General features: G+C 45.0%; 1 protein-coding gene across 2 annotated transcripts in view; it reads left to right on the top strand.

Moving 5' to 3' along the window:
- LOC112260296 (small conductance calcium-activated potassium channel protein 2-like) overlaps window positions 1-22,386 on the top strand; it is a 62,712-nt gene that overhangs the window by 10,167 nt on the left and 30,159 nt on the right. For both annotated transcript variants that reach the window (XM_024435294.2, XM_024435293.2), the window contains exon 2: window positions 15,593-16,036. In XM_024435294.2, the coding sequence (XP_024291062.1) occupies window positions 15,593-16,036 (444 nt within the window). The remainder of the gene's footprint in view (window positions 1-15,592; window positions 16,037-22,386) is intronic.

Below are 22,386 nucleotides of genomic sequence, written 5' to 3'. Positions count from 1 at the left end.
CGTAAAGGTGCCACCACGGAAACAAAGCCATGCCCCATTTGTTTCTATGGCAGAGGCTGTGGTACAGCTAAGCATAAGCAGTGCTAATGATTCTCACAGTCGAAGGAAAATGATATAAATGACTTGCTTCTGATGCTCGCCCCTGAAATGATACACATTTAACACTAGCCTGAGCGCACTGGACTTGAAGCAACGACACAGATGTAGCCTAACCATGTGCCGTTCAATTTATTATCCGAATGGCACTGGTGCACTCCACAGGTCACGTTTATAAGTGAGTGAATGTTAGGAAAAGTGTGCCGTTTAGTAACCACTGCTGTTGTGCTGTATTATACTGTACTGGATTGTGCTTTGAGGTGCTTTTACTGTCCTCTACTGTTCTCGGTCTTTAACTTGTCATGGTCTCAACTCACTGGTTCTGTGTCTGGATCTTGGGGCCATTGTCCTGATATAAATCTTGGCTCCTGGATATTACCTTAGTCTGTGGCTTACAAAGCATAGGTAACCTAATTTGAAGAAGATAATGCTCTATGATAACTGGCTAATCACTCCCAACCCATTGGAATCCCTAGCCAGTTGACTACTTTTAAATGGTGGAAGCCCTCAGTGGCAACGTCTATACTAAAATGAGTTATATTTTTTAAATTTAACTCGGCAAGTCAGTTAAGAACAAATTATTATTTAGATTGACGGCCTACCCTGGACAATGCTGGGCCTTTGTGCCCCGCCCGATCACATCCGGATGTCATAACAGCCTGGATTTGAAACCAGGTACTGTAGTGATGCCTCTTGCACTGAGACGCAGTGCCTTAGACCGCTGCACCACTCGGGAGCCCATTATATCGACCTAGAGTCCTCCATTTATCTCTATGATTGACACTTGACACTGCAACACCTTTTATTTTGCCAAAATAAAGATAGGTAAAGTGATAAACATCTAGCAATATAATGAATTCGATGTATAAGTCATTCAATAAATCAATAAAGTTTCAGATTCATACAATCAACATTGAATATTTTACAGAGAACAATAGATTTGATGTTTCTCTAAATTCACTTGAAAAGTTTTGAAAAGCAGGTATAAAGAATTGTTTTAACTATTTATTTAATGTGGTAAGCATTCCTAAAATGAATCTGTTAATCGAAGGTTAATCAAAATGATCACTAATTGAGTGGGGTGGTGAGGAATTCAGATATTTAAATATCAAAACATAGACCTTACAGTGAAATGCTTACTTACAAGCCCTTAACCAACAATGCAGTTTTAAGAAAATACCCCCCCCCCCAAAAAAGTTATAAAAGTAACAAATAATTAAAGAGTTTGGCAAATTCCAAGCGAGCTGTCATGTGCCTTTCACTGAGGAGTGGCTTCCGTCTGGCCACTCTACCATTAAGGCCTGATTGGTGGAATGCTGCAAAGATGATTGTCCTTCTGGAAGGTTCTCCTATCTCCACAGAGGAATTCTGGAGCTCTGTCAGAGTAACAATCTGGTTTTTGTTCACCTCCCTGACCAAGGCCCTTTTAATCCCGATTGCTCAGTTTGGCTGGGCAGCCAGCTCTAGGAAGAGTCTTGGTGGTTACAAACTTCTTCCATTTAAGAATGATGGAGGCTACTGTGTTCTTGGGGAGCTTCAATGCTGCAGATCTGTTTTGGTACCCTTCCCCTCTACACAATCCTGTCTCGGCGCTCTAAGGACAATTCCTTCGACCTCATGACACATATTTTTTTCTGACATGCTCTGTCATCTGTAGTACTTTATATACAGGTGTGTGCCTTTCCAAATCATGTCCAATCAATTGAATTTACCACAGGTGGACTCCAATCAAGTTGTAGAAACATCTCAAGGATGATCAATGGAAACAGGATGCACCCAAGCTCATTTTCAAGTCTCATAGCAAAGGGTCTGAATAGTTATGTAAATGTGATATTTAAGTTTATTTGTATTTCTATGCATTTGTAAAATTGTCTAAAAAACAGTTTTTGCTTTGTCATTATGGGGTATTGTTTGGAGGATATATTGGCATGGGTGTTGTTAAGCCCGAGACAAAATATTCAACAATACCACAACATTGTTGAATACTAATTTCTGATTGGTCAGAAGGGCATTCTAGAATGGACATTAAAACCAGATAACGGGACAGTTGGAAAAGATATTGGGACTCGGCTCCACCTCATCTCATGCGTCGTCCATTATTTCCAAGGTAATGTACAGAACATCAACGTTTATCCCTTACATATCAGGGCATGGTTGGACCTGCAAATTGTATTTTTAGGGGATTTGAAGGACCACAGCCACAATCACTGTGCTCTTAGGTACATTTTTTTAATTTTTGGGGCAATTTCAGCAGAAATGTTGCAGATGGGGAGGTTCAAATCCCTAATGACACACCATGGTATAATAGAGGGATGTTTTGCAGATGGAAATGGTAGAATGATGATTTACTGGGAAAAATGGGCTGATCTGTGGCTGTCTGAACATTGGAATTAATGTGTGTGGAAATAAATACATGCACAGTATCAATGTTTGAAGTCCTCCAATCAGGGGTGAGGGTGGGAATGTGATTATTGTATATTTTGTGTTTAATTATTTCTGTTTTCTGTTTTGGTTTTACGCTGTGAGCGGTGTGTGTGCTGGCGTGCTCGCTTCCACGCCCGCCCATGCATCTGCCGGGGATTAGTCCTTCCCACCCTTGGAAAATTCCTTTGGGCTGGGGGCAGGTGGGGGCAAGCACACCCAATGATCAGAGCACCCACTGATGGATCGGCCATTCCAGAGGAGGGTGACGTGTGGGCCCAATAGATCAAACGGTCGCGGACAGCAAACGGAATGCACAGACGCCCAGCTGGACACTGGAGGGGAGTGGGCTCTGTACGTAACGCCCGCTCAATGTCCGCGTCCAGCACCCACACTACCGGCGCCACCAGGCAAGAGGCCGGGAGTATGGGTGTGGGATCCATGGACCTTTTAAAATAAGAATTTGTTCTTAACTGACTTGCCTAGTTAAATAAAGGTAAAATACATTTTTTTTTAAATGTACTCCAGATTGCGGTGGTCCGTCCAGATGAGAAAAGGGTGTTTAGCCCCCTCAAGCCAATGTCTCCACGCCTTCAAAGCCTTGACGACAGCCAACAGCTCCCAGTCCCCCACGTCATAGTTTCGTTCCGCCGGGATGAGCTTCTTTGAAAAGAAGGCACAGGGGCAGAGCTTTGGTGGCGTACCCGAGTGCTGAGAGAGCACAGCTCCTATCCCAGCCTCGGAAGCGTCCATCTCCACTATGAACGCCAAAGAGGGATCTGGATGGGCCAGCACCGGAGCCGAGGTAAACAAAGCCCTCAGGTGACCAAAAGCCCTGTCCGCCTCAGCCGACCACTGCCATCGCACCGGTCCCCCCTTCAGCAGTGAGGTAATGGGAGCTGATACCTGACCAAAACCCCTGATACACCTCCGGTAGTAGTTGGAAAACCCTAAAAACCGCTGCACTTCCTTTACCGTGGTGGGAGAAGCGGTCACTCTCCATCTCCACCCCTGAAGTGGAAATGCGGTACCCTAGGAAGGAGACGGACTGTTTAAAGAACAGGCATTTCTCAGCCTTGACGTACAGGTCATGCTCCAACAGTCGACCAAGCACCCTGCGCCTCAGGGACACATGCTCGGTGCGTGTAGCAGAGTATATCAGAATGTCGTCGATATACACCACTACCGGAAAAATCTTGTTTACAAAGGCGTGGAAGACTGATGGAGCATTCATCAACCCGTACGGCATGACGAGGTACTCATAGTGCCCTGATGTGGTACTAAATGCCGTGTTCCACTTGTCCCCCTCCCGGATATGCACCAGGTTGTAAGCGCTCCTGAGATCCAATTTTGTGAAGAAGCGCATTGACTCGATCGCACTGGCTATGAGAGGTAGCGGGTAACTGTACCTCACAGTGATTTAGTTGATGGCTCGAAAGTCAATACACAGAGATTCGGAGACATATGTTTCCATAGCCGCCGTCTCCTCTTGCGACAGGGGATACATGTGACTCCTGGGAAGTGCTGCGTCTACCAGGAGATTTATCGCACAATCCTCCCGCCGATGGGGTGGTAATATGCCAAATCGGCATATTCAGAGGGGATGCACACGGTGGAGACTTGGTCTTGACTTTCCAACGTAGTAGCACCGACGGAAATCCCTAAACAACTCCCCGAGCACTTTCGTGACCACCCCATGATAGCCCTCTGTTGCTACGAAATAGTGGGGTCATGACAGGCCAACCAGGGTAGGCCCAGCACCACGGGAAATGCAGGAGAATCAATAAGGAAGAGACTGATTCTCTCCTTGTGACCCCCCTGTGTAGCCATGCCCAGTGGAGCGGTGGCCTCCCTAATTAGCCCTGACCCTAATGGTCGACTATCTAGGGCATGCACAGGGAAGGGCATATCCACAGGAACAATGGGGATCCCTAAACTATGGGCAAATGATCTGTCAATAAAATTTCCAGCTGCGCCTGAATCTATGAGTGCCTTATGCTGGGAATGCAGGGAAACCTCAGGAAAATTAATAAACAAAAACATGTGAGCAACAGGGGGCTCTGGGTGAGCCTGGTGCCGACTCACCTGGGGTGACACGAGAGTGCCCTGCCTGCTGCCTCGACTCCCAGAGGAACCTCCCCAGCACCGACCGGCAGTGTGCCCTCTGCGGCCACAGATGGTGCATTGAACGGCCCCTTTTCCAGTCGTCCTAAGTGCAGCACCTCCCAGCTCCATGGCACTCGGAGCGGCGGTGCTGGGTGATGGAACCTAAAGACCCCGATCTGGACGTCCGCGGGTAGCCAGCAGGTTATCCAGCAGGATAGACAGGTCCACCAGCTGGTCGAATGTGAGAGTGGTGTCCCTGCAGGCCAACTCCCGACACATGTCATCACGCAGACTGCACCGGTAGTGCTCGATCAGGGCCCTGTCGTTTCATCCTGCGCCGGCGGCCAGGGTCCGGAATTCCACCGCAAACTCCTGTGCACTCCTCGTCCCCTGCCTCAGGTGGACGAGACGTTCACCCGCCACTCTACCCTCAGGCGGGTGGTAAAAGACTGCCCGGAAGCGGCGAGTGAAATCCTCAAAGTGGTCCAACACCTCTTCTTCTTCCCCCCATACAGCATTGGCCCACTCCAGGGCTTTACCTGAGAGGCAGAAATCGAGGGCAGCCACGCTCTCACGGCCTGAAGGAGCCGGGTGGACGGTTGCCAGGTAGAGCTCTAGCTGGAGCAAGAACCCCTGACAACTCGCCTCCGTTCCATCATACTCCCTCGGGAGGGCAAGCCTGAATCCCACTGGGCCGGGTGAAGGAGGGGTGAGTGATGGTGAGACTGGTGGTGCTGGAGGGACTCTTCTCTCCCAGCGCTCCATGGTTTGTAGATCTCGATCCATGGCGCTGCCGAGATGCTGTAGCATGGCGGCGTGCTGCTGGACTCGCTCCTCAACCCCTCATGCAGGGGCACCTGCTACTGCTGACTCCATTCCGAGTGGGTGCGTGTTTCTGTCAAGGCTGTGGGTAACTGGTGAAAGGAGTCAGGTGCAGGAGAGCTGAGATGCGTGGACAAGGTATTTAATACAAGATATCACCAGTATAAACACAATACTATGGTGTGGAAAAAATACCGGTACCACGAAATAAACGGGCGTTATAACAAAACCCAGCAACAAAATACCAGCTGTCAGTAACATCCTGAACAATAAAACAAACACGCACACAAACATGGGGGAAACCAGAGGGCTAAATAATGAACATGTAATGGGGGAATTGAAACCAGGTGTGTAGAAAATAAAGACAAAACAAATGGAAAATGAAAAGTGGATCGGCGATGGCTAGAAGGCCGGTGACACCGAACGCAGCTCGAACAAGGAGAGGGACCGACTCCGGCGGAAGACGTGACACCAAGGTTTGGACACACTTACTCATTCAAGGGTTTTTCTTTATTTTGACTGTTTTCTACATTGTAGAATAAAAGTGAAGACAAATTTCAAATGTATGAAATTTCACATAAGGAATCATGTAGTAACCAAAAAAGTGTTTAACAAATCACAAAAAAAGTTAGATTTGAGATTATTCAAAGTAGCCACTCTTTGCCTTGATGACAACTTTACACACTCTTGGCATTCTCTAAACCAGCTTCATCTGGAATGCTTTTCCAACAGTCTTGAAGGAGTTCCCACATATGCTAAGCACTTGTTGGCCGCTTTTCCTTCACTCTGCAGTCCAACTCATCCCAAACCATCTCAATTGGGTTGAGGTCGGGTGATTGTGGAGGCCAGTTCATCTGATGCAGCACTACATTACCCTTTTTCTTGGTCAAATAGCCCTTACACAGCCTGGAGGTGTGTTGGGTCATTGTCCTGTTGAAAAACAAATGATAGTTCCACTAAGCACAAACCAGATGGGATGGTGTATCGCTGCAGAATGCAGTGGTAGCCATGCTTGTTAAGTGTGCCTTGAATTCTAAATAAATCACAGACCGTGTCACCAGCAAAGCACCCCCACACCATCACACCTCCTCTTCCATGCTTCACGGTGGGAACCACACATGCGGAGATCATTCGTTCACTTATACTGATTTTCACAAAGACTTGGCGGTTGGAACCAAAAATCTCAAATTTGGACTCATCAGACCAAAGGACAAATTTCCACTGGTCTAATGTCCATTGCTCGTGTTTCTTGGCCCAAGCATATCTCTTCTTATTATTGGTGTCCTTTAGTAGTGGTTTCTTTTCAGCAATTCGACCATGAAGTCTCCTCTGAACAGTTGATGTTGAGATGTGTCTGTTACTTGAACTCTGTGAAGTATTTATTTGGGCTGCAATTTCTGAGGCTGGTAACTCTAATGAACTTAACTCTGGGTCTTCTTTTCCAGTGGCGGTCCTCAGGGGAGCCAGTTTCGTCATAGCGCTTGATGGTTTTAGTGACTGCACTTGATGAAACTTTCAAAGTTCTTGAAATGTTCCGCATTGACTAACCTTCATGTCTTAAAGTAATGATGGACTGTCGTTTCTCTTTGCTTATTTGAGCTATTCTTGCCATAAGATTGACTATAGGGCTATCTTCTGTATACCAGCCCCTACCTTGTCACAACACAATTGATTGGCTCAAAAGCATTAATAAGGAAAGAAATTCCACAAATGTACTTTTAACAAGGCACACCTGTTAATTGAAATGCATTCCAGGTGACTACCTCATGAAGCTGGTTGAGAGAATGCCAAGCGTGTGCAAAGCTGTCATCAAGGCAAAAGGTGGCTACTTTGAAGATTCTCAAATATAACATATATTTTCACGTGCGCCGAAAACAACAGGTGCATCTTACAGTGAATTGCTTACTTACAAGCTCTAACCAATAAGTGCGGGAAAAAAAAAAAAGTGTGTGTGTGTGTGTGTAGGTAAGTAAATAAATAAAAGAACAGTAAAAAGACATTTGAAAATAACAGTAGCTATATACAGACACCGGTTAGTCAGGCTTATTGAGGTAGTATGTACATGTACGTATGGTTAAAGTGACTATGCATATGTGATGAACAGAGAGTAGATTTGTTTAACACTTTTTTGGTTACTACATGATTCCATATGTATTATTTCATAGTGTCACTTGCTGACCTTAGTCTTTTGTTATGTCTTTGTTTTAGTATGGTCAGGGCGTGAGTTGGGTGGGTTGTCTATGTTAGTTTTTCTAGGATTTGCTATTTCTGTGTTTGGCCTGGTATGGTTCTCAATCAGAGGCAGCTGTCAATCATTGTTCCTGATTGAGAACCATATTTAGGGAGCCTGTTTTCTATTGTGTTTCGTGGGTGATTATTTTCTGTTTTCTGTTGTGTGTCTGCACCAGCCAGAACTGTTTTCGGTCGTTCTCATTGTTATTTTTGTTATTTCCGTGTTCATTTAATAAAAATGGACACATACCACGCTGCACCTTGGTCCAAACCTTCTTCCACCAACAACGGCCGTTACACATAGTTTTGATGTCTTCACTATTATTCTACAATGTAGAAAATAGTAAAAATAAAGACAAACCCGTGAATGAGTAGGTGTGTCCAAACCCTTGACTTGTACTGTATATAAATAAATGTAACCTCTTGCAAGGCATGCCTCAATATGTTAATGAGCCAGAAACAACAATACCATGCACCCACTACAGTAAGGTACTGTATTCTGTGGGGTGGATTTACAGTGCCATTTGAAATACAATATTACAATTTCCTCTGTAGTAATGGTGCAAACATAACAGTCTGTTTATTCACTGTGGCACCCAGAGGCTGCAGTATAGCGAAAGCCTAATCATTACAACAATTATTATCTAGGTGATCTTTTTAATCTTTTAACAGTCTGAGCTTCATGCACCTCGCCTGCAATTGAAAATGTGAATCTATTGTAGGCCAAAGTTATTACTGTAATATACATTTTTACTGTAATAACAATAATAAGTATTTTTCAGCATTTTACCCTAATGCAGTGCAATCTACAGCTTTAATTCTAAACATATTCAGGGTATTTTACTGTGCATCTTACAGTGCTTTACTGTTGAAATTACAGTAAAGTCTTATAGTGTACAGATGAAGAGTCCTGCAATGCAGGGCATTTTAAACTTGTAGTTTATTTGAGGTTTACAAAGGCTTCTGATGTTTGTAATTTCCACTTAGACATTTTTTACCTGATTTTCCCCCATGAAAAATATATCAACCCCTACAAAAAATATCCATTAATTATAATCCACATAATAATTCACATTTCCTGTTTCTGCAGGATTATTTTCCTGCTGTAGCAAACTGGCTCAACATCTGTATGTACTAATACACGGGTAGTGCTAGCATTATCTATGTTTACATTTACATTCTGCAATCGACTTACGTACTAATCACATTCAGGGAGTCAAGTCAACTATCAACTCCAGTAAATTCCAGAACTGAGTACAATTTGAATTCATGACTTCATGAGATCTACGGACAATTTTTGAAACCAAGAACTGAATTCCAATTCATTCTACGAATTGTCTGGAATTGAACACGTTAAACATGCTACTAATGAGGTCCTATTTGTCTCCCAAGGGAGTCCTAAACCCTTTAGTTATATCACTCTGATCTCAGTATTATTCTCTGTGTCTACTGTGACACCTTGGTGCATACTAATTAGTGCACTATTGTGATGCTGTTGAATGCCTAGTGCATTATTAGCTCTAACAATGGCCATTCAACACCGGCAAAATACCTGTCTTGTCATCTCCGTGGGGAGTTTTGTCTTGTTTAAGCCATAATTCATTTTTCTTTTCATCTCCGAGGAGGAGATGGGGATGAGAATGCTGCTTCAGGAAGCCTGTAATTGTGACTGCTATCAAACTGCAGTAATTTTCACCAAAGGCTTTTCTCAAAGGACGGCCCATACTGATTCCACTGAGGAAAACTCCTCTTGTACTGCCTTAGAAAGACTAAACATATATCAGTATACAGTGAGTTTATACTGTTTACTGTGTATACTGTAAAGTATACAGCAAGGATCCTATAAGTAATTGGTTACAGTGTTTACATTGAAGCGTTGTAGTTTTACTGCATCAAAGTACATTAAGATCTTTCCTTAGAACATTTTCTGGCAAGGACGCAGACAGGCTTAGTCTGAATAGGCGGTGGTGCGTTACATCTTTACTAATTAGACGTGCTTAGATCCTGGCTGGTGCTCTTGGTCGGGTTGGACAGCCCAGCCCTGGTGCCTGCTGGCCTGTCACAGAAATATGACAGCGTCTGTGCAATGTGACAAACCGGCAACTATAGCCTACAGCTCTCTGTCTCAACAGGAGCAGGCTGGGGAGGTCCCCAGGGGTCTGTCCTGTCTTTCTCTCTTTTCCTCCCTCTCTCCCTCCTCCCTCGTGTCCCTCCGTTTTCTTTGTATGAGTCGGCCCTCCTTCACACATGCGCCTCATGTCCGAATACACACAGGCTGGCAGGCAGGCGTACAGGCTGGCAGGCAGGCATGCAGGCGCACAGGCTGGCACGCAGCCGTACAGGCTGGCAGGCAGGCATGCAGGCGTACAGGCTGGCACGCAGCCGTGCAGGCTGGCAGGCAGGCGTACAGGCTGGCAGGCAGGCATGCGGGCGTACAGGCTGGCAGGCAGGCATGCAGGCGTACAGGCTGGCAGGCAGGCATGCAGGCGTACAGGCTGGCTGGCAGGCATGCAAGCGTACAGGCTGGCAGGCTGGCATGCAGGCGTACAGGCTGGCAGGCAGGCATGCAGGCGTACAGGCTGGCAGGCAGGCGTACAGGCTGGCAGGCAGGCATGCAGGCATACAGGCTGGCAGGCAGGCATGTAGGCGTACAGGCTGGCAGGCAGGCGTACAGGCTGGCAGGCAGGCGTACAGGCTGGCAGGCAGGCGTACAGGCTGGCAGGCAGGTGTACAGGCTGGCGGGCAGGCGTACAGTCTGGCAGGCAGGCGTGCAGGCATACAGGCTGGCAGGCAGCCATTCAGGCGTAGATGCCATTCTGTTCGCACCGTTCCGGCCATTATTTTAAGCCGTCCTCCCCTCAGCAGCCTCCTGTGATGCACACACTCTTATGCACATGTACACACCCCCACACACACACACGGGTTGGCTGTACAGTGCACTATTTCAATTCCAAGGGATTGTGTGTGTGCATTCAAAAAGAAGGAGGGTATTCTATTAGATTGGAGCCGGCTGGAGAGGGGAGTGAAGGAGGGAGGGAGCTAGAGGAGGAGATAGGCAGAGAGTTGCAGTGCTTCATTTCAACTGTTCTGCACTGTGGCTTTTCAATTTGATTAAGAGGCTCCATTTCATACAGGCTGGATGCTGTGTGCCATTCAGAATGAAAATGGAAGCGTTCGCCGGGACAGACAACTACCCCATGTCTCCTTCTGAAGGATGATCAGCGGACAAAGGCAACCGCGGCTTGTTGTGCCCTTTCACGTCCCAAATGGCACCCGATTCCCTATATGCTGCACTACTTTTGACCAGGGCCAATAGGGCACTATATAGGGTAATGCACTATTTGGGACGCACACTTTTTGTCGGGGTGGGAAACGGGAGAGGGCACCCATTTGCATGGTAAAGAGCTGGGTGTGGTTTCTGGTCAAGAGTAGTCCACTATTTAGGCAATAGAGTGACATTTGGGATGCACAATCTTTTCAGCTGTGGAAAACGGGAGAGAGCACTCTCTGCACGGCAAAGAGTCGGGTGTTATGACATGATGATGATACTTTTGATTTCTTCTATGGAAGTCAAATACAATGAACTGAAATGCATGGAGATTCACCGAAATGAAACGCATCACAATAGAGGAACAGTAGTTCAAATGCCAAAATGGAATAGATGATGTGTTGTGAGTTGGGAGGATGGTACAGAATGAGCTCTTTTGGGATATCCATGTGGGATTTGCCTGTAGAAAAAGATTGTGTTACTGTACCTCCATCTTACCTTCTTGTATTTCTCTTGCGCCGTCTCCTATATGGTATTGAGACACCCCCATCTAGGAGTTAGTTAGTCAGTCAGCGGTCAGTGGTATATTTTCAGCCACCAAACGAGCCTGCAGCATAATGGTCAGAAATGGTGACCGAGAGCCAAGGGGAGACATCAATATTGTTCAGTATGTTATTGGAATAACCTGTCATGGCTCCTTTCTGTTTACCTCCTTTGGTCTGATACGGCAGTCATATCCATTTACTTTGATCGATTGTCCTTTAATCACTTAACAAAGCAAACTTTGTCATTGTGTTTTATTTTCGGCCTCAGAAGGGTAATCTTATTGGGGAAATGAATCATGACAAATAGGCGTCGCTAGGGCACTGTAATTGTCCCACCTTTTCTAGGTGAAAAGGGAGGTGCTAGTATATACACTGCTCAAAAATATAAAGGGAACACTTAAACAACACAATGTAACTCCAAGTCAATCACACTTCTGTGAAATCAAACTGTCCACTTAGGAAGCAACACTGATTGACAATACATTTCACATGCTGTTGTGCAAATGGAATAGACAACAGGTGGAAATTCTAGGCAATTAGCAAGACACCCCCAATAAAGGAGTGGTTCTACAGGTGGTGACCACAGACAACTTCTCAGTTCCTATGCTTCCTGGCTGATGTTTTGGTCACTTTTCAATGCTGGCGGTGATTTCACTCTAGTGGTAGCATGAGGCGGAGTCTACAACCCACACAAGTGGCTCAGGTAGTGCAGCTCATCCATGATGGCACATCAATGCGAGCTCTGGCAAGAAGGTTTGCTGTGTCTGTCAGCGTAGTGTCCAGAGCATGGAAGTGCTACCAGGAGACAGGCCAGTACATCAGGAGACGTGGAGGAGGCCGTAGGAGGGCAACAACCCAGCAGCAGGACCGCTACCTCCGCCTTTGTTCAAGGAGGAGCAGGAGGAGCACTGCCAGAGCCCTGCAAAATGACCTCCAGCAGGCCACAAATGTGCATGTGTCTGCTCAAACGGTCAGAAACAGACTCCATGAGGGTGGAATGAGGGCCCGACGTCCACAGGTGGGGGTTGTGCTTACAGCCTAACACCGTGCAGCAAGTTTGGCATTTGCCAGAGAACACCAAGATTGGCAAATTCGCCACTGGCGCCCTGTGCTCTTCACAGATGAAAGCAGGTTCACACTGAGCACATGTGACAGACGTGACAGTCTGGAAACGCCGTGGAGAATGTTCTGCTGCCTGCAACATCCTCCAGCATGACCGGTTTGACAGTGGGTCAGTCATGGTGTGGGGTGGCATTTCTTTGGGATTTCCATGTGCATTTCCATGTGCTCGCCAGAGGTAGCCTGACTGCCATTAGGTACCGAGATGAGATCCTCAGACCCCTTGTGAGACCATATGCTGGTGCGGTTGGCCCTGGGTTCCTCCTAATGCAAGACAATGCTAGACCTCATGTGGCTGGAGTGTGTCAGCAGTTCCTGCAAGAGGAAGGCATTGATGCTATGGACTGGCCCGCCCGTTCCCCAGACCTGAATCCAATTGAGATCATCTGGGACATCATGTCTCGCTCCATCCACCAATGCCACGTTGCACCACAGACTGTCCAGGAGTTGGCAGATGCTTTAGTCCAGGTCTGGGAGGAGATCCCTCAGGAGACCATCCGCAACCTCATCAGGAGCATGCCCAGGCATTGTAGGGAGGTCATACAGGCACGTGGAGGCCACACACACTACTGAGCCTCATTTTGACTTGTTTTAAGGACATTACATCAAAGTTGGATCAGCCTGTAGTGTGGTTTTCCACTTTAATTTTGAGTGTGACTCCAAATCCAGACCTCCATGGGTTGATAAATTTGATTTCCATTGATAATTTTTGTGTGATTTTGTTGTCAGCACATTCAACTATGTAAAGAAAAAAATATTTAATAAGAATATTTCATTCATTCAGATCTAGGATGTGCTATTTTAGTGTTCCCTTTATTTTTTGAGCAGTGTATAATGAAGTTTGAGGTCTTCCAATTCCAAGCAACCTTATGGTTTTATGGTAGGAATGTGCCACTATCTGAGATACATTTCAAAAAGGGGTCTTAATGACACAATGATAAAACTATTTAATACAGTAAAGGGGATTAGAACACCCTGGCCCCCTCTAATCCTTAATCTTTAGTCCGGTCTGTGTCAGGCGATAGTGTCACTGGGCCCGACTTAGTACATTTCCATTATGGGCAATCAGACTTTATTTCCAAACACATCTAGAGGCATTAGGGAGCTCACTCAAGCCAAATAAAAGGCAGTGTTTGTCAAACACCCCCGTTATTTTGGAAAATGCACGGTTCCATGTGAAGTCAAGTTTTACAAGCCATTAATGATAAACTGAGTGAACTGCCTGAAGAGCTGTGGAGATGCCACTGGAATGCACGCCACTCTACTAGCTAGCATTGTACACTACCGTTCAAAAGTTTGGGTCACTTAGAAATGTCCTTGTTTTTGAAAGAAAAGCACATTTATTGGTCTTTAAAATAACATCAAATTGATCCGAAATACAGTGTAGACATTGTTAATGTTGTAAATGACTATTGTAGCTGGAAATGTCTGATTCTTTTATGGAATATCTACATAGCCATACAGAGGCCCATTATCAGCAACCATCACTCCTGTGCCATATCTCAGACTTGCCAATAAAAAGAAAAGATGGGTAAAAGAACACAGACGCTGGACAGAGATATGGCTTTTTCTTTGCAACTCTGCCCAGAAGGCCAGCATCCCGGAGTTGCCTCTTCACTGTTGACGTTGAGGCTGGTGTTTTGCGGGTACTTTTTAATGAAGCTGCCAGTTGAGGACTTGTGAGGCATCTGTTTCTCAAACTAGACTCTCTAATGTACTTGTCCTCTTGCTCAGTTGCGCACCGTGGCCTCCCACTTCTCTTTCTATTCTGGTTAGAGCCAGTTTGTGCTGTTCATTTCTCAGAACAAGAATAGACTGACGAGTTTCAGAAGAAAGGTCTTTGTTTCTGGCCATTTTGAGCCTGTAATCGAACCCACAAATGCTGATGCTCCAGATAATCAACTTGTCTAAAAGAAGGACAGTTTTATTGCTTATTTAATCAGAACGACAGTTTTCAGCTGTGCTAAAATAATTGCAAAAGGGTTTAAAATTATAAACTTGGATTAGCTAACACAACGGGCCATTGGAACACAGGAGTGATGGTTCCTGATAATGTGCCTCTGTACGCCTATGTAGATATTCCATTACAAATCTGACGTGTCCAGCTACAGTAGTCATTTACAACATTAACAATGTATACACTGTATTTCTGATCAATTTGATGTTATTTTAATGGACAAAAAAATGTGTCTTTCTTTCAAAAACAAGGACATTTCTAAGTGACCCCAAACTTTTGAACGGTGGTGTACATACTGTACATTTTTCTGCACTTCCTCTGCTTTCTCACCCCATTTAACTCTTGCCTCTCCTTGAACCAGTGATGCAATGCAATCACACTCTGGTTCAAAGATAGCACCGAAAGGTCAGAGCAGGAGTCCTCTTCAATTTAGATGCTGTTTTTGACAAACAGATGACGAAGACGCGTCTTTGGCTGAAGAATGTCCTCGATTTCCCTTTGTCTGATTAAAGAAAAGCAACTCAGTCGCACAGTCTTTTGGACACCCCATCTCTGCAGGAAAAAGTGTTTCTTTAACAGGAAACATGGTCATGCAGCACATAAATCTTTCATACTGAAATTTGTGCCGTACAAAGATGAAACGTTCTGCACTTTGTAGGGTCCACTATTAGTTATATGGCTTTATTTATGCATCCATCTTCATTCACTGTTCATGTTTTTTTGCCCTGTTGATTTGAATGCATTATTTGTGAGGGACAATTGATGTGTGCCATGTGCAGCAGAACAATAACACAGATATTGTCATCCCTAAGCATTGATTGGGTGCAGAGCGGTGTTTCTAGTTCGTACTTCTGACTCCGGCCCATGGGATATTGCTCAAATAGTCCTCAAGAGAGGACTATACTGTATTTTCCCAATATCTGACACCAGACCGATTGGTGAGATATCCCTTCACCCTCAGACACTGATGCACTGTTGAGTTTGGTTTCTGTTTCTCTAACATCCTCCTGTCTTTTTTTCCACCAGGCAACCACTGAGCAAAAGAAGCTGAGCCATGCTGGATCCTCCCTCTCCGAGAGCAGCGGCCGACTCCCTCAGATAGCCATGAACACCTGCAAGCACAATGGCGGCGTAGTGAGACCACTGGGCAGCCTGGCGTCGTCGCGGCGCAACCTAGCAGAGCTCGACTCCGAAACACAGCCCCTCCAGACGCTGCACAGTTCTGGCCTGGAGGTGGTTGTTTCCAAGGGAAACAGTGAGGACCCCGGCAAGGCGTCCAACGAGAGCCTGGTCAGAGACGGGAACGGTGCTCCTGTGAAGAAGAACAAAGACATCGGCTATAGACTCGGCCACCGGAGGGCACTCTTTGAGAAGCGAAAGAGACTCAGTGACTACGCACTCATCTTCGGGATGTTTGGGATTGTCGTCATGGTGACGGAGACGGAACTGTCCTGGGGAGTTTACGGCAAGGTAATTAGTGTGGGTGGTCTTTTTGTTTGTTGCCTACCTCCAATACTATTGGGTCGTTCCACATATAGTGTACGTATTGCGTCCCTTAGATATTTTAAGTATACTCAACAAAAATATAAACGTAACATGCAACAATTTCAACGATTTTACTGAGTTACAGTTCATATTAGATAATCAGTCAATTGAAATACATTCATTAGGCCCTAATCTATGGATTTCACAGGGCAGGGGCAAAGCCAATCAGAATGAGTTTTTCCCCACAAAAGGGCTTTATTTACAGACCAAAATACTCATTAGTTTCATCAGCTGTCCGGGTGGCTGGTCTCAGACAATCCCGCAGATAATGAAGCTGTATTTGGAGGTCCTGGGCTGGTGTAGTTGCGCGTGGTCTGCAGTTGTAAACGTGCAGTGCCTTCGGAAAGTATTCAGACCCCTAGACTTTTTCCACATTTCGTTAGACTTATTCTAAAATGTATTAGTTTTTTTCCCTCATCCATCTACACACAAGGTTTCTGTTTTTTATCTTTAATACATTTGCAAAAATATTTAAAAAAAACTGTTTTCACACTGTCATTATGGGGTATTGTCTGTAGACAATACAGAGGAATTTATTTTATTAAATTCATTTTTGGAATAAGGCTGTTACGTAAAAGAATGTGGAAAAAGTCAAGGGGTCTGAGTGCTTTCCCAAGGCACTATATAATAAATGCAGGTGAGCTTTTTCTACTAATTTGAGCCATTGCTGGTGTTTTGTGGTGGAACACTCGGTGCGTCGAGCATAACAACCTGTTACTCAATAGATAAAGCTAGAAATATTTAAACATTTTTTGGGGTGAAGCTTGTATTTAATTGCCCCTCCCTGTTGTACACAAGCTTCCATTCCCCCTTTCACAAGCAGATTCATGGCTGGTTTAAGATGAAAACATAACCCTGTTATTTTATTTGGCACTATTGGCTCGTTGTATTTTTTATTCCACGTCTTGAGATGGTAAAAACATGTTTTTATTAAATTGCTCTTTATCAGAATGTTAAAATTAGATGACTTTTCTTTAACTTCACTACCCAAAACGTACTCTATCGGTGGAACGACCCTCCTATGCTATGTGTAGATATGTAGTAATGCTAAACATGGTGAACATAGTCAATTTCATAAAGATATGTGCATTAAAGTAACAAAAACAAAAAAGGATGGCCTTTTTGAATGGTTTGATTTCGTATTGGAATAGACAACAGCTGCCGTATCAGAGGGCAGAGCTTGGCCAAACGACTGTCTTCATTAGGCTGCTGATGGTATCCTGAGAATTCAAACAAGACGCTGCACAATCAAGAGAGCTACTTCCAAGTGTGTGACCCCTGCAAACAATAATGAGTTGTTAGGACGTCCCCAGGTTCTCTAGTTCCCGGTTGGTTCCGTGGATGTCCCAGAGGACGTTTTTAGGAAATTCTTGGGACATTGTGTCCCCAAAGAACATTCCCATAGGACCATCACGTAATGTCCTAAGAACTAGTCAAATGAAAGCCCTGATAACCTCCTAAAAAGGTCCTGACATGGTCCTCAGTGACATCCTGAAAATGTACAGGGAACCAAACAAAGGTCCCCCAGAGAATGTTCCCTTTGGGACCATCACGCGATGTGATAACAAGATAAAGTAGCGGCAAAACCGTATACGGACCTAATGGTGTCACGAACCGGCTCAAAGCCCGTAACAAAGGGAGACAACGAGGAGATAAGGAGTAACAAAATATATATTTATTAACTAAAGCAACTAAGGAAAATATACAATGGTGTGTGTAATCAGTAATCAGTAGTGTAAGTGAGTGTTTTGCATGCATGAATGTGATAATGCAGGGTATTGAAAGGTGCCAAAGCAAACAAACGGCCACCAAGAACCACAACACAATCTACAAAAGTGTCTGCATGGAGAGAGTCTCCTCCATGAATGTGGAAGAGGTCTATTTATCCTGGGAGACACCTGGCCCAGGTGTTTCCCATGAAGCTGACGACCCTCCCAACTCCGCCCACCGGCATCCTAATAAGGAAACAAGAACAAAGACAGAATACGGCAGACAGAGTGGGAGGGTCATCACATTCCCCCCCATAAAACCGGGGACCAACAAGGACCCCGGAACATCTTTCCAGCCTCTGCGTCCCAAATTGACACAGCCTCTGCGTCCCAAATTGACACAGCCTCCCAAATTGACACAGCCTCTGCGTCCCAAATTGACACAGCCTCTGACACAGCCTCCCCCAAATTGACACAGCCTCTGACACAGCCTCCCCCAAATTGACACAGCCTCTGCGTCCCAAATTGACACAGCCTCTGCGTCCCAAATTGACACAGCCTCTGCGTCCCAAATTGACACAACCCCTCGTCAATTTGGGACGCAGAGGCTATGTGTTCACACCACCAACCAACCTCCTCCCCAGACCTCAGCAACCTTTGCGCATAGGAAGCAATATTTAAGAGGAAAGAACACAAGACCAGGAGGGAACAGACAGGAAAGAGAACATGACAACCTGAAACAATGGTCAGTCACGTAAACATTCAGGAACATGGCACAAGAGACCAACAGCTACAAACTCCAACGAAAAGAACATCAGGGTCCTTCTTAATTTTTACAACTTCCAACGATTCACAGTCACTTCCAACGATTCACAGTCACTTCCAACGATTCACAGTCACTTCCAACGATTCACAGTCACTTCCAACGATTCACAGTCACTTCCAACGATTCACAGTCACTTCCAACGATACAGTCACTTCCAACGATTTACAGTCACTAATTTCAATCATTTAACCTTGTAGTGTTCAGCGATCTTCAACAGCTGTTCTTTAGTACATAATTTTAACAGGTCCTCTGATGGAAAGCGAATGAACTTGTGTACATGAGACACCATAGTCATAAGTAAATAATCTTGCTCAACCACTCTGCTGAGCACATCAGACCACAACCAGAGAAATGACAATCACCCTGAGCACCACAGAAGAGAGATGAGATACGGAGCTTCCCGAAAGCCTACAATAACTCAACCCTAGTCTTCGTGCAGATTTGCGGTGGGTATTTACGCACTGTAGCCCGCTGGCAAGGAAATAGAACTCCCCAGCATGCTGGCAAAATTCCACCAAGCCACGGATGTGCCCCCGAGACAACTGCTCAGTCCACAGACACCACACAAAAATAACAAACATTTAACCATGCCCAACATTGAAACACGTCGCTAAGCCTATCAGGGGAAAAAGGCTATAGCTCCGGGTAGCAAGTTCCACTACCCTACACAAATCTCCTACTGAGGTACACAGCCGATTTACTCACCTCAGACTGACTTCCCAACAGAAAGTAGAACAAGAGTTTCCAGGCTAGGCAGGGCCTGGAAACTAACCACTCTCCAACGCAGCACACAAACCAAACAACAAAGGCAACCAATACTGGGCCTATCAAACTCAATATGCAAACCAAACACATACCTCCACGGTCTCCCAAACCAATAGTTCAAAGATCCCGGATGAGCTCCCACTTGTCACGAACCGGCTCAAAGCCCGTAACAAAAAGGGAGACAACGTGGAGATAAGGAGTAACAAAAATATATATTTATTAACTAAAGCAACTAAGGAAAATATACAATGGTGTGTGTAATCAGTAATCAGAAGTGTAAGTGAGTGTTTTGCATGCATGAATGTGATAATGCAGGGTGTTGAAAGGTGCCAAAGCAAACAAACAAACAAACAAACAAACAAACAAACAAACAAACAAACAAACAAACAAACAAACAAACAAACAAACAAACAAACAAACAAACAAACAAACAAACAAACAAACAAACAAACAAACAAACAAACAAAAACAAAACAAACAAAAACAAAACAAACAGCCACCAAGAACCACAACACAATCTACAAAGGTGTCTGCATGGAGAGAGTCTCCTCCATGAATGTGGAAAAGGTCTATTTATCCTGGGAGACACCTGGCCCAGGTGTTTCCCATGAAGCTGACGACCCTCCCAACTCCGCCCACCGGCATCCTAATAAGGAAACAAGAACAAAGACAGAATACGGCAGACAGAGTGCGAGGGTCGTCACAATGGGAAGGTCATCGAATGTCCTCAGGACGTTCAGTATTTGCTGGGACATTATCTCTGAGTGTCAGGACAACCCAACATGGGGGAGGCTGCTGTAATTTCATAGTTTTTTTATTAACATAATTGGTGAAGCAAATGGAAATTCTAAACTGATCTGGGAGAATCTAAAAAAAGTTAACAGGGAAAGACCATAGTAACACTGCAAAAAGACTAGAAATCATGGTGAATAACAATCTAACACAGGATGCAGTCGAAATAGCAATAGCCTTCAATTCCTACTTTATTGACTCTGTCAGGGTACTGACACAGAACCCCTCCACTGGTTTCTTGGGCTCAGCGCTAGTGAATGACGCTCAACTTGCCTTCATCATAAGGGAGGTTTCTGAGTCAAAGGTGAACAAGGTGATTAGCTCACTAAAGAACTCTAAAGCCAAAGATGTGTTTGGGCTGGACTCTACCTTTCTTAAAAACTACAAAGAGTCACTCATTGGCCCCATTACTAAGGTCACCAACACATCTATTGGTCTCGGCGTGTTTCCAAGGGTATGGAAGTCGGCCATAATAACGGCCATTTTTAAATCAGGCAATCCTGCTGACATGAGTAACTACAGGCCCATTAGTATACTGCCTGTGGTGTCAAAGGTTGTTGAAAAGTGTATAGCGGAAAAACTGATTGCCCACCTCAACAACAGCCCCTTCACAATACACTCCATGCAGTTTGGCTTCAGAGCGAAACACTCCACAGAAACGGCCACCTGCTTTCTTCTGGAAAATGTGAAGTCCAAGATAGACAAAGGGGGCGTTGTTGGGGCTGTGTTTCTGGACTTAAGGAAGGCTTTTGATACTGTTAACCATGAGATTCTCACCACAAAATTGTCCAAGTTAAACTTTTCCCCTGATGCCTTGAGATGGATGAAATCATACCTTGAAGGCAGAACTTAGTGTGTCAGAGGGAGCAATGAGTTGTCGCCCACTCTTAGCTATGAAGTGGGCGTGCTCCAAGGGTCAATACTGGGGCCCCTCCTGTTCAGCCGGTACATTAATGATCTGCCTTCTGTCTGTACTGGGTCTGAAGTTCAAATGTATGCAGATGATACAGTGATACAGTGGGGCAAAAAAAGTATTTAGTCAGCCACCAATTGTGCAAGTTCTCCCACTTAAAAAGATGAGAGAGGCCTGTAATTTTCATCATAGGTACACTTCAAAATGAGAAAAAAAATCCAGAAAATCACAATTGTAGGATTTTTTATGAATTTATTTGCAAATTATGGCGGAAAATAAGTATTTGGTCAATAACAAAAGTTTATCTCAATAATTTGTTATATACCCTTTGTTGGCAATGACAGAGGTCAAACGTTTTCTGTAAGTCTTCACAAGGTTTTCACACACTGTTGCTGGTATTTTGGCCCATTCCTCCATGCAGATCTCCTCTAGAGCAGTGATGTTTTGGGGCTGTTGCTGGGCAACATGGACTTTCAACTCCCTCCAAAGATTTTCTATGGGATTGAGATCTGGAGACTGGCTAAGCCACTCCAGGACCTTGAAATGCTTCTTACGAAGCCACTCCTTCGTTGCTCGGGCGGTGTGTTTGGGATCATTGTCATGCTGAAAGACCCAGCCACGTTTCATCTTCAATGCCCTTGCTGATGGAAGGAGGTTTTCACTCAAAATCTCACGATACATGGCCCCATTCATTCTTTCCTTTACACGGATCAGTCGTCCTGGTCCCTTTGCAGAAAAACAGCCCCAAAGCATGACGTTTCCACCCCCATGCTTCACAGTAGGTATGGTGTTCTTTGGATGCAACTCAGCATTCTTTGTCCTCCAAACACGACGAGTTGAGTTTTTACCAAAAAGTTCTATTTTGGTTTCATCTGACCATATGACATTCTCCCAATCTTCTTCTGGATCATCCAAATGCTCTCTAGCAAACTTCAGACAGGCCTGGACATGTACTGGCTTAAACAGGGGGACACGTCTGGCACTGCAGGATTTGAGTCCCTGGCGGCATAGTGTGTTACTGATGGTAGGCTTTGTTACTTTGGTCCCAGCTCTCTGCAAGTCATTCACTAGGTCCCCCCGTGTGGTTCTGGGATTTTTGCTCACCGTTCTTGTGATCTTTTTGACCCCACGGGGAGAGATCTTGCGTGGAGCCCCAGATCGAGGGAGATTATCAGTGGTCTTGTATGTCTTCCATTTCCTAATAATTGCTCCCACAGTTGATTTCTTCATACCAAGCTGCTTACCTATTGCAGATTCAGTCTTCCCAGCC

This window comes from Oncorhynchus tshawytscha, linkage group LG10 (genome assembly GCF_018296145.1).
Source record: "Oncorhynchus tshawytscha isolate Ot180627B linkage group LG10, Otsh_v2.0, whole genome shotgun sequence".
Lineage (NCBI taxonomy): Eukaryota > Metazoa > Chordata > Actinopteri > Salmoniformes > Salmonidae > Oncorhynchus > Oncorhynchus tshawytscha.
The sequence above is the reverse complement of the archived record's forward strand: the minus strand, read 5'-3'. Positions and strand labels throughout refer to the sequence as shown.